This window comes from Dendroctonus ponderosae, unplaced genomic scaffold, assembly GCF_020466585.1.
Source record: "Dendroctonus ponderosae isolate FM_Combo_2020 unplaced genomic scaffold, Dpon_F_20191213v2 Dpon_F_20191213_2, whole genome shotgun sequence".
NCBI classification, from domain to species: Eukaryota; Metazoa; Arthropoda; class Insecta; order Coleoptera; family Curculionidae; genus Dendroctonus; species Dendroctonus ponderosae.
Window position 1 is genome coordinate 3,837,714 of NW_026018165.1, and position 13,852 is coordinate 3,851,565.

Below are 13,852 nucleotides of genomic sequence, written 5' to 3' on the forward strand. Positions count from 1 at the left end.
CTATTGGTGATTGATTTACGTTAAGGAAATTTTGTAATAAATTATTATTTAAAAACTAGATAAGCGAGGTAAATAATTTTGACATAAATGAATAGAAGACACTAGAGAAGTGCCGTAAACACAAATACCTATACAACATAAGCTGCAAGTGTTTGCTTTTAAAATTTATCAATTTTTAATCATGTTTTTCTGCTTTTCAGAGAAATGTAACCAAAAGAACTCTTAAGAAAAGCCCCAAACGCATGTTTGTCATAAGCCCCATAATCCGCATAATTTTTTATTTATACTAGGTGATTCAAAATTGGCGTCATTCTTTTAAAGGGTATATAGGGGCCCACTTAGAGAGTACGAGAAAAATATTGATAATTTTTTTTTCGAAATTTTCAAGAAGATATTAATAGTTGAAGATTGAATTTCAACTTTGTTATTACGCATTATTTTGGAAAGGTCCCACGTTTGATTGGTGGCCTATTCGAAGACTTAAGCATTCGAAAAGAAAAATTACGATATTTTTGTCAAATTACGAAAATTTTTGATATTAAAAAGTACTCTTCTACAAGTTTTTGATGAAAAGTCAAAGTGGCAATTATGTTTTTTGTCATTAACAAATAGTTACAGGTAGACAGCATTTGTCAATAATAACAAGCATTTGTCAAACAGTGGATTATTTTGAAGCTCCTTTTACAATATGTAAACCAACAGCGAATTAGCAAGAGCAAGCAAGAGTTATGGAAAAATGCCACAGTAACATAGCAGAAGCTGTAAGAACTTACACCAGCAAAGAGCTACACACTAGACGAGTGGCCCGCAATGGACGCAGATAGTGGACAATCAAAATCAAGTACTTGAAGCATTGCACAACAACTGCACTTTCTCAAACACCGGATACTTAATTGTCCCGATAACTCTCCCGGGGAAGGGCCTACATTCCTACCATGTATGTAATATGCACAGGACACTAGAACACATTAAATCTCCGATCTTCCGAACACCGGTTCAAATTGAGCAACAGTTAATTAAGCGGACACGAGAAGCTACTCAAAATATGAGCCCAGACTCAAAGTGATTGTGACACAAAGATCTTTGGAGTGAAACGGGCAGGACTTCTTGCTCTTGGAAACATTTGTGTTTTAACAACAGAATTGTATTTTATTTTATCAATAGCATTGATCAATGATACATAACCTTTAACAGGTGGTTTTGGATGACAGTTGTGACCTATCTAGGTATATCACTCATTTGTCGCAGCACTGACCGTAAGGTGACACCGTTATCCTAACATCAACGCATGTTATTGTCTCTTTTATTTTCTTTGTTTAATGTTTATCCATGGCTACCGGAGTTTTTAATAATTACGAAGGAACAGGTGTTTACGTAATGTTAATTAGGCAGATTATCTTAAAAAACATTGTTGCCATCCTTCTGATCTAGTTTTTTGCAATATCTGAGCTTTTAATAACATTTAATTTTATTTACTATTTTTCTGAACTCCCAAGACAGCCCCAGACAACACCTCCAGAGGAATGGCGCCAATTTTGAATCACCCTGTATTTATTTTAAATAACACGGACAGCAGATACGAATAAACTTAAATAATATCTAAACTAGATTTTAAAAAAAAGTCTTTCAAAATGCTAATGGTCACTAAAACGTCATATTTGTTTTACAAGAAGTTAATTAATTTAAGGACTCGAAGTGTCGTTTGTCGATCTCTAGTTTACTGTACTGCCAATCGGTATAAATTAGTTAGCACAAAGACCAAACAGGAAAAATATTTGCGAGTTTTCCTAAAAAATCAACTACAATACTTTTGACTAATTTGAAAAAAGGCGCCCCTTTCACTCCATATTAATTATCTGTGCTCAGGTTCACCCTAAAAGTAAGGAAAAGCTTGAGGGGCAAACAGTGTAAATAAAACAGTTTAGTTCAGTTTCAATCCCAAGACCCGATTGATGTTTCCAAATATAAAAAAAAGTTATTTCGACATGTTTCACATAAACAATATCGCTTAGATTTGATGCAAAATATATACTGTTTTGAATCGAGCCACCTGGTATGCAAATCAGTGTTAATCTCCTAGGGTGGTCAACTAGGGCTAGCTCCATCTGCTGACCAGCTTTTATTCGAAGAAGGAAAAATAGAGAATGTATTCCGTTTCACCCTAAAATTTGCAACCCTTTAGATATGCTACTTTTTCTGCATGGAAATATGACCGATTATCTCATGGTTCGCTTGCGTTCCTCCTATTTGAATTTAAACCCATCAAAAGATTAATCTTGAAACATTCTCGAAGTATTAAATATTCAAGCCCACTTTTACTATTCGGCAGTTGTAATGTGACAAAATTAAGTTTTATGCTCAACGCGAAAGGTTTTAAGATACTTAGATCAACTAAGTTCGATGACCTAATTCACGCCAAATGCAAGGAATAATTGCAGATTGAAACATACATATATACGTGGTGATTTCAAAATGAGTGCCTCTGCTCTGGAGGGATTGAACAAGGGTATTGATGAAGTAAAGTAGTTAAAATTCGGTTATTTGCGAAAAATATATCAATTCTCATTAACGCAAATACCAAGCTTCTACTTGAAAACGGTGTATTACTTTTTTTACATTGATAAATAATAGAAGCGATTTTTTATGCTAGTTACAGAATGTCTCGTTGTTAACCAACACTTTCTGTATTAGATCAGCGCACATTTCAAATTTTTATTTTATAATGTAAAAAAATATTTTCAATTACACTTTTCTAATACTGATTACGGATCTGCTTCTAATACTAGTTGAGGCCTGAGAGCTAATTATCTAGGGCAATTAAAACTATTTTTTTACTTTGTGATTTATTTAGCATCTATACAATTTAGTTAGTTACTATTGAAGTTACACTTAACCATCGATTACCTATGCCTTTTCAGTGGGTAAATCATAAGATTCACTTATTAACGACAAAACACGATCTCTGGTCTCTACATCTGCTAGATCTATTGGCTTACCCAAGAACATTTTTCTCAATGTATTCAGTGTTTTCATTTCTTGGTCATCTTTTTTGGTTTGAATGAAACTGTAGAATCTGAAAATACGCCATTGATATATCGAATATTTTGCAAATGCAAAATTTTCAGTGTCTTACTGCGGTTCGTCTGCTTTATTAGGGTCGGTCTTTTTCTCTGTGAGCGCTAGTTTGCATAAAATGCTTTTGTGTTTTTCATCAGAAGTTGCTCCAGTTTCCTCCTGCAAATCCGAAGAACCTTTCGTCCATTCTTCATACAGATCTGGTCTGTAACCCGTTGCTTCATCCCATGCTTTTCGACAATTATGAGTTATCCAATTTTCTTGTAGTGCAGTTGGTATCCAAGATATCTCTCGAGTATCCCCAAACTTTCCCTCAGCTAACATTTCATTAAGTAAAGGGTTGCTGTTAGTATTTCCATATTCCTGAAGAAGCAATTGAACAATCATTGTACCGAAAAAGGTAAAAACTGCCAAAAATGCTAGAACATGCCTCGGGCTTACAAAGGTCATTTATGCTTTTGATGAGCTTTGAAAAGATAAAGCGAAGTGATTAAAATTCACCTTTACGCATATAAATTTAAATATGTGCACAATAATGATGTAGTAAAAACCGAGAAGACACTGGCCAGATTTAGCCAGATTAAGATCTCGTGGCAATCTAAACACTTAAATGAATTTATAATTATAATACCTCTCGCAGACCTTACTTTCAATATAAATGTAAAAAATTACATTGAAAAACTTACATCTTCTACAGCTGTATCTGGATATTTACTTTCCTTCCGAAGACAATTGGCTGATTTCCGTCCGCTGAACATTGATTGCTTACTGTCGATAACATGCATGTTGGATGCACCATCTTTCGAATGTGCATACACCGTCTTTACTCGAGGATCGTAAAAACCTTCCACCAAATCGTAGCAATCATGTGGAATATTTCGGGGTGGTGGCATCTGATTTGTGAGGTATTCTTCACCAGGTGGGTTAAAATCGTTTTCGAACTCGATTTGGAACCTTCGGTCTGGCAGCATGCAGTAGTTTTTATTCATTACTATTCCGGCTATTGTTAAATCAAATTATAATTAATGGGGATCGAATGGTTAAGACAATTTACCAAGAATAACACAAATAATTACTAGAATCGTTTATAAGAAGATTAATGATATCCGCATATTCGAATATCTGCAAAGGTGATAAAGTGAATAACAACCGAAGTAGTGAAAAATATAAATTACGTAAGGTCCATATTTCAATTACGACACACACCAGTTGAATTTTATCTATTAAATGAGATATTTCGGTATCTACCTTTGGTCACAAAGTTGGAATTATCGCCCAACTTTCCGTTTCTCCATATCCCCTCGATTTTTTGGCCATTCGGGTAAACCAGAATTCCGGTGCCATGAAATTCGCCATTTCGATTAAAATAACCGTCGTAAATTACTCCATGCGGATATTTGTATATTCCTAAGTGTAACAAGTTTCAATTAATATTTTGATTGTAATCAATCAATTTGTCAACGAAACCTTTTCCCGCTATTCCCAGTTTACTCCATTGGCCCAAGTATTTGCTGCCGGTGCAAAATCGTTTTAATGCTCTATGTTCGAATTCTGCTTGTTTAACGTACATGGAAGAGAAGACTTCATCATCTTCGTGGCATTCTAAAATCTGTTGTTCATAAGTTAATTTGTACTATTGAAGAATATACTTAATGTTTACAAATACTTACAACAATCTACATGAACAAATACTTATACACTCCTTAAAGTGAAACGATTACAACAGTTTAATATCAGGAAATAGGAACCTTTCACATACGTAGATATTACAATTTGCAAAGCAATACATATAAACGTAATAACAAAATAACAAAAAATTATTAAGATTTTTTAAAAGTTTTATAAGCTCTACACTTTATTGCGTTCTATTTGACTTCTTCTTCCAGAACTTATTTAGAATTACCAAGAAAAATTACTTCATGCAGTAATGTATTTGTTTCTTGTGCCCAACGTAGACATGAATTAAAGAAGAAATTCGCCTCTTTACTGGATCTTTTGTGACATTAGCAGTCAATTTATCATCTTCAAAAATATATACATCAAAAATGTACTCATTATCACCTTTTGTCCATTTTTTAACTTTGGTTTTATTTGTCAGATCCCATGGTATGCGACAGTTCACAATTTTGTCGGTTAACTAGGTTTACTCTTAAGCACACAGAGCCTCCAAAGAAAATCTTCATCTCATTCACCCATAACGTTGGCGGAAGAAATTGCTGTCTTGACTTGAATGCTTCCGTCTTTCGGTGAAAGTATCACTTGCAGGAGTTTTTTTCGATAATTAACTTTTACAATTTGGATCAAACACACACAACTTGCAAATTGTAGAGATTTAGACTCAGTATCTGTACATAACTGTACATAGGAGCATATAAATTAGACAGACTATTGTAATCGTTTCAAAATATCACTTACTTTTGGATTAAGCGGTAAACGAACCAAAAAAATGATGAATTGGATTTGTTTTGTTTCAGCTTTTAATTATTGATTTTATAGATTAATCGTTTTAGCGTATATCCAATGAACGAAATGGAATTATTGTTTTTCAATTAATTAATAATATTGCAATTTTGTCGGTTTTAGGCTAGATGTGTTGTTGGTATTTTGAAAAATTTGGGAGAATTATTTTTTGCATTGGTCTGAATCCCCCTCTAAAACAACCTGACTGCTTGACGAGAAGAAAATATATAATTATCTCTAAAAAAATTTTTATTTTTCAGAAGAAAGCTGTTAAGTAATCTTACTAGCCGAAATTTGACTTAACCTACCCACTTAAATATGCCGCAATAGTAAGACACAAGCAGGTTAACACTTCGAATCAACTAGTTAAGATCTGCTAAAAAATACTGAAACAGCACGTACTCGATAACTCTAACCACACAGAATGTGAATATTAAGCACCAACATTGAGTATTTTTGTTTTTCAAAAAAAAATTGTTTGAAAGCCAACAATAAATGCATTAAGATATACTATTTAAATAATTATGGTTTCTACTATGTTCAATTTAGCAAGATAAATGAATTGGACGCTTTGAGTGTACTTACTTTAACACCCTTCAAACTGGATGGACCCTGAATACTATCAGATTCATTTAATAAGACATCTGGTAGAAAACTTGTTCGTCTTGCACTAGAAAAATCAATATCGATCTTCTTTGGAGGTTGCTCGTTTGCTGTTAAAACAGTCGCCGACATACTGAACCGCCAAAAAAGCTCCTCAACAAAAAGCACAAATCTTGAAACGATTCTTCAAAATGATTGGGCTAAAGGAAAGCAGTTAAAAAAAACTAACAAAAACATACAACAATACTTCAAATAAATATCATATTGTATGACATAAACAATGTAACAAAAAATAGTGAATTTTGAAGTATAGACACCATGCGAGTTTGCAGGTATTAAAAAAAATCCGTTTTACAGCATGTTGCAAGAGAAAAGTTGGGAACTTCTGTTCTTCTCTTTCAATCTCCATGAAGTTTATGATGATCGGTTCTTTGGTTAAAATGTACACCTTATACTTCCGATTTATATGGTTAAAATTTTCTCAAAACTTCATAAATTTATAGCAAAGAAAAAGCATTTCGTAACATAGATTAAAAGACCAATAATATGTTTATCAATGTTGTAAAACCAACATTTACGTGACTATAATATACCCTACCAGATATGATATATTTAGAGACAAATTTTTTTATTTTGTAAATTAAGATTCCTTTCGTATAAAATTGTAATTATTGGAATAAGATAGTCCGGCCCGAATTTATTGTTTAAAAAGTAAAATTTGAGTTACTATTTTGGTTGCAAAACAAATATATTTCAGTAAACTACTGCTAAAACTAGCGCTTCTCTTCAAACATCACATTATCGCATCGTTAGTTAAAAAATTAGCAGCTTAAAAATTGCGTTTAAAAACTTGATCATGAAGCCCATGATCGATTTAATCGTAATATTATTTTTATGCGCTTGATCTTCTCTTGAACACCCGGTACATATTCTTAAAAATGATTCTTAAGTACTTAACGCGCCAAGCTAAACATGCTTTTGCTAAACAAATTATTAATATGATTGCTGAGCATCTAAAGGGTGTTTTTTAGAGGTATAGAATTTAAATTGAAATAAAACTCCTAAAATTCATGTTAGGGTCATGGTAGTGGCTTTATTAAAAAGACAATTTTATATGTCTAATGCAAAAATTGGACGAGTATCAGCCAACGGAACAGGCAGGTTTTAAAAAGGTTTACGCAACTGCTGATCGCTTGCTCACCACCTGAAAATAATACCACTTTCCTATGAATCTGACCTTTATGGACTATGAAAAGGCTTTCGATACGGTTGAACATTAGACCGTTCAGAGAGCACTGCGAATGTGCAAAATCAATAGTAGATACTCACAAGTTATACAAAAGACTACCAGCGAAGCAACAGCAACATATGACTTAAATAGGAAAACCAATCAGGTCCTACTGAAAGGAGGAGTTAGACAGGGCGATACTCTATCGCCCAAACTGTTCACATTGGCTCTGGAGGACGTGTTTAGAAAATTAGATTTGTTGGAATGCGGCATTAATATGAATGGTCAATACTTGAGCCATCTGCGTTATGCAGATGACATAATCATAATGACACAGGATGCTATAGAACTGGATAACATGATAAATGAACTAAATGAAGAATTCCTAAAGATTGGACTGAAGAAGAACATCAGTAAAACGAAAGTAATGCTTATGGGGGAAGTCATAATCCAGGTGAAAGACCAGAAATTGGAGAGAGTGGAGGAATACATAAATATGGGTCAAAAGATTGTGCTTGGGAAAGAAAATCAAACAGTGGAGAGGCGTTTGGCAAACTGAATTCTATACTCAAAAACAGAAAAATAACGTTAAAGAACAAAAGAAAAGTATATTAAATGTGCATTCTGCCGATAATGTGCTACGGAGCGGAGAATTGGACAATGTCTTCCAATTCATGAGCTCAGAGTAACACAACATGCAATGGAGCGAGCAATGCTTGGAATAACTCTAAATGACCAAAACACAAATAAATGGATTAGACAAACAACCGAAATAGTAAATGTAGAAGAAAGGGCGGCGAAGTTAAAGTAGTCCTGTGCTGGACATGGGGCAAGAGATAGTGCTGATAAATAACATAAACTAATTTTAACCTGGCTCATATACCTACAAGAGACATAGAGGACGGCCAATGCGGTGGTACGACGACATCAAACTAACAGTAGGACTACATTGGATTCCGGAAGCCGCAAACCGAATAAGGTGGAGGTCAGAATTGGAAGAGGCGTATTTCCGTATGTGGACTGAAGAACTCTATTAAAGAAGCAAGAAGGAGAAGATAGCTGAAATATGATTCCAGAGCAATCCATGAACGAAGTCCTATTTTAGACCATTTCGATTCCACTAGACCATAATAAATCACATCAAACAGTGAGTTTTTCTGACTATAACGGCGTTTGGAAATGGCTTTGGGATTTTGGATTTCCGGCGCTCCAAATTCGTCAGTACCACGTTAGCATGATTTTAGTGAGTTTTACTTCAGTTTAAAGTTCTATACCTCTAAAAAAACACCCTTTATTATGAAAATTGTAACTAGTTGTATTAGTAGTAAATACACAAGCCAAATATTATGGTATATTAGAGTCAAAGAAGAACTAAATGGTGAAAAAAGAAACAGTTTCGAAATGGCATAATTTCCATCCCTGTGGAGACTCTAAATAGTCTTCTCTATGAGAAACGCGTGGAACCTACAGTGTGTTGTTTATGTTTTACCAGCAAATTTATTCATGTCATAAAGCTAAAGTGAATTTATCTCAGAAGGCCTAAAAAAGAGCAGGAACCCCAATGTTGTGTTGATTTGAGGTGAAGCACACATGAGGCACGGAAATTAATTGAAATATTTTGGGCAGATTTTTTATGATTTCAAACTATCGAAAGCCGTGGTAATAGATTGAAGAACGACTTTTTTAACAATAAAAAAATCCATCTAATGTCCAACTGCGACAAGAAACCCAAAAATTCTTAATTTAAGAAATTAATGTTACTGAGGAAAACTACATTGGCAGATGCAGATAAGTTTCCGATTTAGTCCGATCTCACATGCTTTATGTTAAAAATCTGGAATTTTTTGGCATTTTGTCTGTACTCCGTAAATATTGCAAGTAACACCTCCGAAGAAATTACGGCAATATTGAACAATAATATTAGAAGTTTTACGGAAGCAACTATTAAAAAAAAGGCCATTTCTAATTGTAACTCTGCATACCACAAGTTTTTCCCGATAAATTAATGAAGAACAAGCATTAAAGTTGATGTTTGCTAAATAGCCCTTTAATAGTGAAACTAAAAACAGAAATAATTAGTTGCAATAGGCAAAGCCGTCGTATCCAATTCCCGATAATAAAACATCTTTCGTAACAAGAGATTTAAATATCTACAAATTACAATTTATAGTCCACATTTTTCAAAATGTTTATGTCACTAGCGTTGTCATGTTGCAATAACTGGGTCAATTAGAATATCCTCGAACACAAATCTTGAACCAACTAGTAGGTGTTGAGAGTAGAGCCCCTAAATTATAGAAATTGAAAATGGAAATGTCGTGAAGCGCCGTGGTAGACGTAAAAACGGTAGGATGCATTATTAGGTGCTCTTAGTTGGCCGATCAGATCAAACTACAAATAAGTAACGTGTATAACACACATGTTCAAATGTGGGAAGGTAGTTAAGATCGAATAATGAGATAGCTAGGGGACAGCGAAACGAAAACGTTGTTGCCAGTGGCATGGAAAACATCAAAATCTAAGATAATTATTGAACTAAAGCACACCATCAGGAAGATTGAGATGTGCATTACATCAAAAGTTGAATGTGGTTAGTTAGTATTATCAGTATTAGAAATAAAGTAGACCCAACAGTTTTAGTTTGTTCCGAATAACTTGGAATTAGTTTGGGTGGTAGCCAGATAACCACAATTTGCCGCTTTCATTCATATTAGCTTTTCATAGTTTAATGTATAACAGCCGACAATAAAGCCGAACTTGTTCAGTCAATCGGGCAGGTATAGAAAATTTCAAGCCGTTTTCACGCTTATTCTAAAATGTAAAAACCGTAATTCAATGGTCAAGAGTGTAAAAATCTTTTGAAGCCAGAAACCGGAAAGATAAGCTGAAACCACAATAACAGATTGGGATCAAGTCCTTACAAATGCCATACAAATCCCGGCTAATGGTAAACGGTGTTAGATACAAAATGCATAGAACTGCTTTTTATTCTTTAAAATTTAATGCTATTCTTTGTCCTATTAACTGGACGCTTTGAGGCATGAAACAGAATTATCACAGACCTGGATTTTGACACTGATAACATTGTATATTAGATTTAAGGGAATATTAGGGACCTATTCCAATTGTGAGGGTTGAGTTAGATGGTGTTTATATCTAAGGATTCCAGGTGATAAACTGTGTAAATCTGACTAAAATCATCAATTGAACTGAAGCAATTTAAAACAAAAAGTTTATGTTAACAACACGCTGCATTTGGGTTCCGAACAAACGCAGCAATTAAAACCAACTTAAGAGCCACGATTTCGGTTACTATCTTTCCATTCCTGTAAGTGTTCTGTTACACAACCGATATTTTCGCATGCATATGCTACAGCGGCTATCTTCCATTTTTAATCAATAACGTTCTTTTATTCTTCTGTGGACTATAGAGGAATCAAGAAACCTAAGTCTTTATCTGATGTTATTTGCTCTACATTCCATACGTTCCTGCGGCGCAGATTTTTTAACTGCCTTAGTTGCAGATGGCCATAGAGGAATACAATGCTGCCAACAGCTGGCGGAATTAATCTGAGAAATAATAGGGAAATCGTTCGAACTACCATTAATTAACTATGGCAGATCGTGGACTTATTGCACACGTGCACAATATGTCGCATAAAACTTGTATTGTTGGATTAAAAGTTGTAGTATATTAAATGGCCAAAATTTGCAGCAAATTAATAATAGAAAGGATATACATTAAGGACTATCTATTATTAATTTTAGTAAAAGAGCTATTCTTTAGGCAATTGCAAGTTTGAAATATTTACTTTGTCCAGGATTATCCGAGGTTTATTAAAAAAAGGTGGTCAAAACTAAAAGACACGTTTAAATTTGCAATTACGTACATTTGCACTTAAAAAATATATCTTTCCTTGAAACATTTCTCGCAAAAAACTAGCATTTGATAATTCCGTTTAAGGTTTTAGCCCATGCAGAACTTTTTATGAAGAATTACGTTCTTATTAAAATTTATAACAAGTTGTCCATGTGGTTCCAATTTATTGCGATAAACACTACCTCTATTTTACATTGAAAAAAATATATACAGGATGTTTAAAAATTGGCGTGATTCTTCTGGAGGTGTTGTCTGGGGGTGTTTTGAGAGTACAGAAAAAATAAGAAAAAAGAAAATTGTTATTAAAAACTGAGATATTTGCAAAAACTGCATCAGAAGGATGGCAATAATTGTTTTTCAAGGTAATCTATCTAGTTAACACTGTAAAAACCTGTTGCTTTGTAATTATAAAAAAATCCGGTAACCATGGAAAAATATAGAGTGACAATAAGATAGATAAGGATAAAAGGTAAATTCAACAGGATTCGTTAAATGTGGAACGTACTTTTACAAATGTCAATTATTGTCCTCATAACCTCGAATTGATATGTTTACATTTTACAAATAAACATACATTTGCGTATTTAACTCCGAACAAGTTAGTCCCTGTGTTTATCCACTCTTCTAGAGCATTTTCTCGTATTCGGTTAATTAACTCCTGCTCAATTTGTACCGGTGTTCAGTAAGCCATTGGTTTAATGTGTCCTTGTGCTGTGCGATTCTTGCATACGTGGTAAGAATGTAGCCCTTCCTCGTATTTATTTGGTGCCTGAAAAGTGTCAGTTGTTGTGTTATGCTTTGAGTACCCTTGGAAGCTCTGCTGCAATGATAACAAATTCGTGTTCCTCTGTGTCTTGAACGCGAACATCTATTGTCGTCCACGATCTTCCTGGGGCCAATCTCCAGTGTATCTAGCCCTTTGTTTGCGTGAGTTCTTACCGCTTCTGCTATGTTGCTGTGGCATTTCTCCAGAACTAATCGCATATCCGCAAATTCGTAAAAGGAGCTTCAAACTAAGTCACAGTTTGACAAATTATTGTTATTATTGACAAAGCATCTGCCTGCAATTATCTGTTAATGACAAAAAACATCATTGCCGCTTTGACTCTTCGTCAAAAAATTGTAGAAGAAAACTTTTTTAAATATCAAAAATGTTCGTAATTGGAAGCAAAGACCGCAATGTTTATTTCCGAATGCTTAAGTATTCCAATATGCTATCAATCAAACATGGGACAATTTCGAAATAATGCTAATAACAAATATGAAATTCAATCTTCAACTGTTAAAATTGACATTTTGGAAAACAAATTTTCAATGTTTTTCTCGTACTCTCAAAGTGAGCCCTTAACCCCTTAAAAGGAATGACGCCAATTTTGAATCAACCTGTATATTAGTAAAGTGCATTAAAGAGAACAGGAACAACGCAGAGATCGATGGGTTTTTTATAGCAATAAAGATGTCTTTTTCTTCTTAAATTGACGAGAAAAACTTAAATTGTTAAGAAAGAAACCCTTCTATTAATTCCCCCTTCTAGTTTCCTCATACAAAATGTGTGAAATTTACTATAAAAATTTATGTTGCATGAACTTCATTTTTCGTCTGATACCATTAAATAAAAAATCAATGACAGGGTGTATTCTCTTTTTAAATTATTGCATAGTTTAAAATAACTATAAAATTCAGATGTTACTTCGGAATTTCTGAATTGTTTTTCTCATCGGTATAAACTGCAGAATTTCAAGGCCCTGAAGCAATTTAGAGAGTTAAAGTCAAAACACGCTTAATTTAAATTCTTTTCCCAAAAAGTTAAGTTGTTCAACCACCGGGTATTATCCAGAATAAATAGTATTCATTGCGCACTAGAATAGTATATATATATATATATTAGTTCAGCTTGAAGCGAATTTCGAATTTTTGATCAAGATTCTGCGTTCTAATAGCTATAGCACAGTTCAGCGGACGAAGTTTCAAGTTCAGCATACAACAGCAAGAACGAGATTTAAAAAATATACATATATTCAGTTTTGCCTTCTAAACTGGATACACAGCAAGTTTTCTAGAAAATGATTGTCCTACTATTCAAAGCGGGACGGTAACAAGAAAACATCTTTTAATTAGAGATAATCAAAGAAAAAGGCAAGTGTTTCAACTGTAAATTCCACACATTCCCTTTAGAAGTCTTCAGCATTTCGAATGAATTAGGCAAATTTCCAGCAGCATCCTGTAGCACGCTGACTCATAGCTGTTTAAATCAATCAATGAATATACAGCTACTTCTCCACTCACTACACGATAAACTGATAACTCATATGTGAAATACATGTGTTAGTACGTCTAGGCCCTAGTTTATGAGTGCTTTGAATATGTAATAATGGTTAATGGTGTTCAATGTGTACATGATACCACGTTCATACCATTCTGCGCTGAACGCTTTACAATGCTAATTCCATATGCATTGTGTAGGTAGTGAATGAAAAAAAAACGGTCAAAATTTATGGATTTGATAAAATTTTAATTTATACCGGAAAATCACGGCATACGTTCATTACTTTAAGCGATAAATCGCTTGCCCTGTAGATAATTTGTAGACGTCCCATAGTTGCTCA

General features: G+C 33.9%; 1 protein-coding gene across 1 annotated transcript; it reads right to left on the bottom strand.

Moving 5' to 3' along the window:
- Positions 1 to 2,811: 2,811 nt before the first annotated feature.
- On the bottom strand, positions 2,812 to 6,425 carry LOC109538233. Its single transcript, XM_019905377.2, has 6 exons — positions 6,121 to 6,425; positions 4,543 to 4,684; positions 4,324 to 4,482; positions 3,762 to 4,075; positions 3,134 to 3,438; positions 2,812 to 3,073 (listed from the first exon to the last, which is right to left on the bottom strand). Exons 1-6 carry the CDS (start codon positions 6,268 to 6,270, stop codon positions 2,905 to 2,907), a joined length of 1,239 nt encoding a protein of 412 aa, XP_019760936.1. The 5' UTR covers positions 6,271 to 6,425; the 3' UTR covers positions 2,812 to 2,904.
- Positions 6,426 to 13,852: the final 7,427 nt, after the last annotated feature.

Excerpts from the sequence above, each read along its gene's own strand:
- LOC109538233 (XM_019905377.2), bottom strand. The coding sequence starts at position 6,270 with ATGTCGGCGACTGTTTTAACAGCAAACGAGCAACCTCCAAAGAAGATC. Across the intron at positions 4,685-6,120 it reads CCAGTTTGAAGGGTGTTAAA|ATTTTAGAATGCCACGAAGA; the intron begins GTAAGTACACTC and ends TATGAACAACAG. Across the intron at positions 4,076-4,323 it reads TTCCAACTTTGTGACCAAAG|CCGGAATAGTAATGAATAAA; the intron begins GTAGATACCGAA and ends ATTTAACAATAG.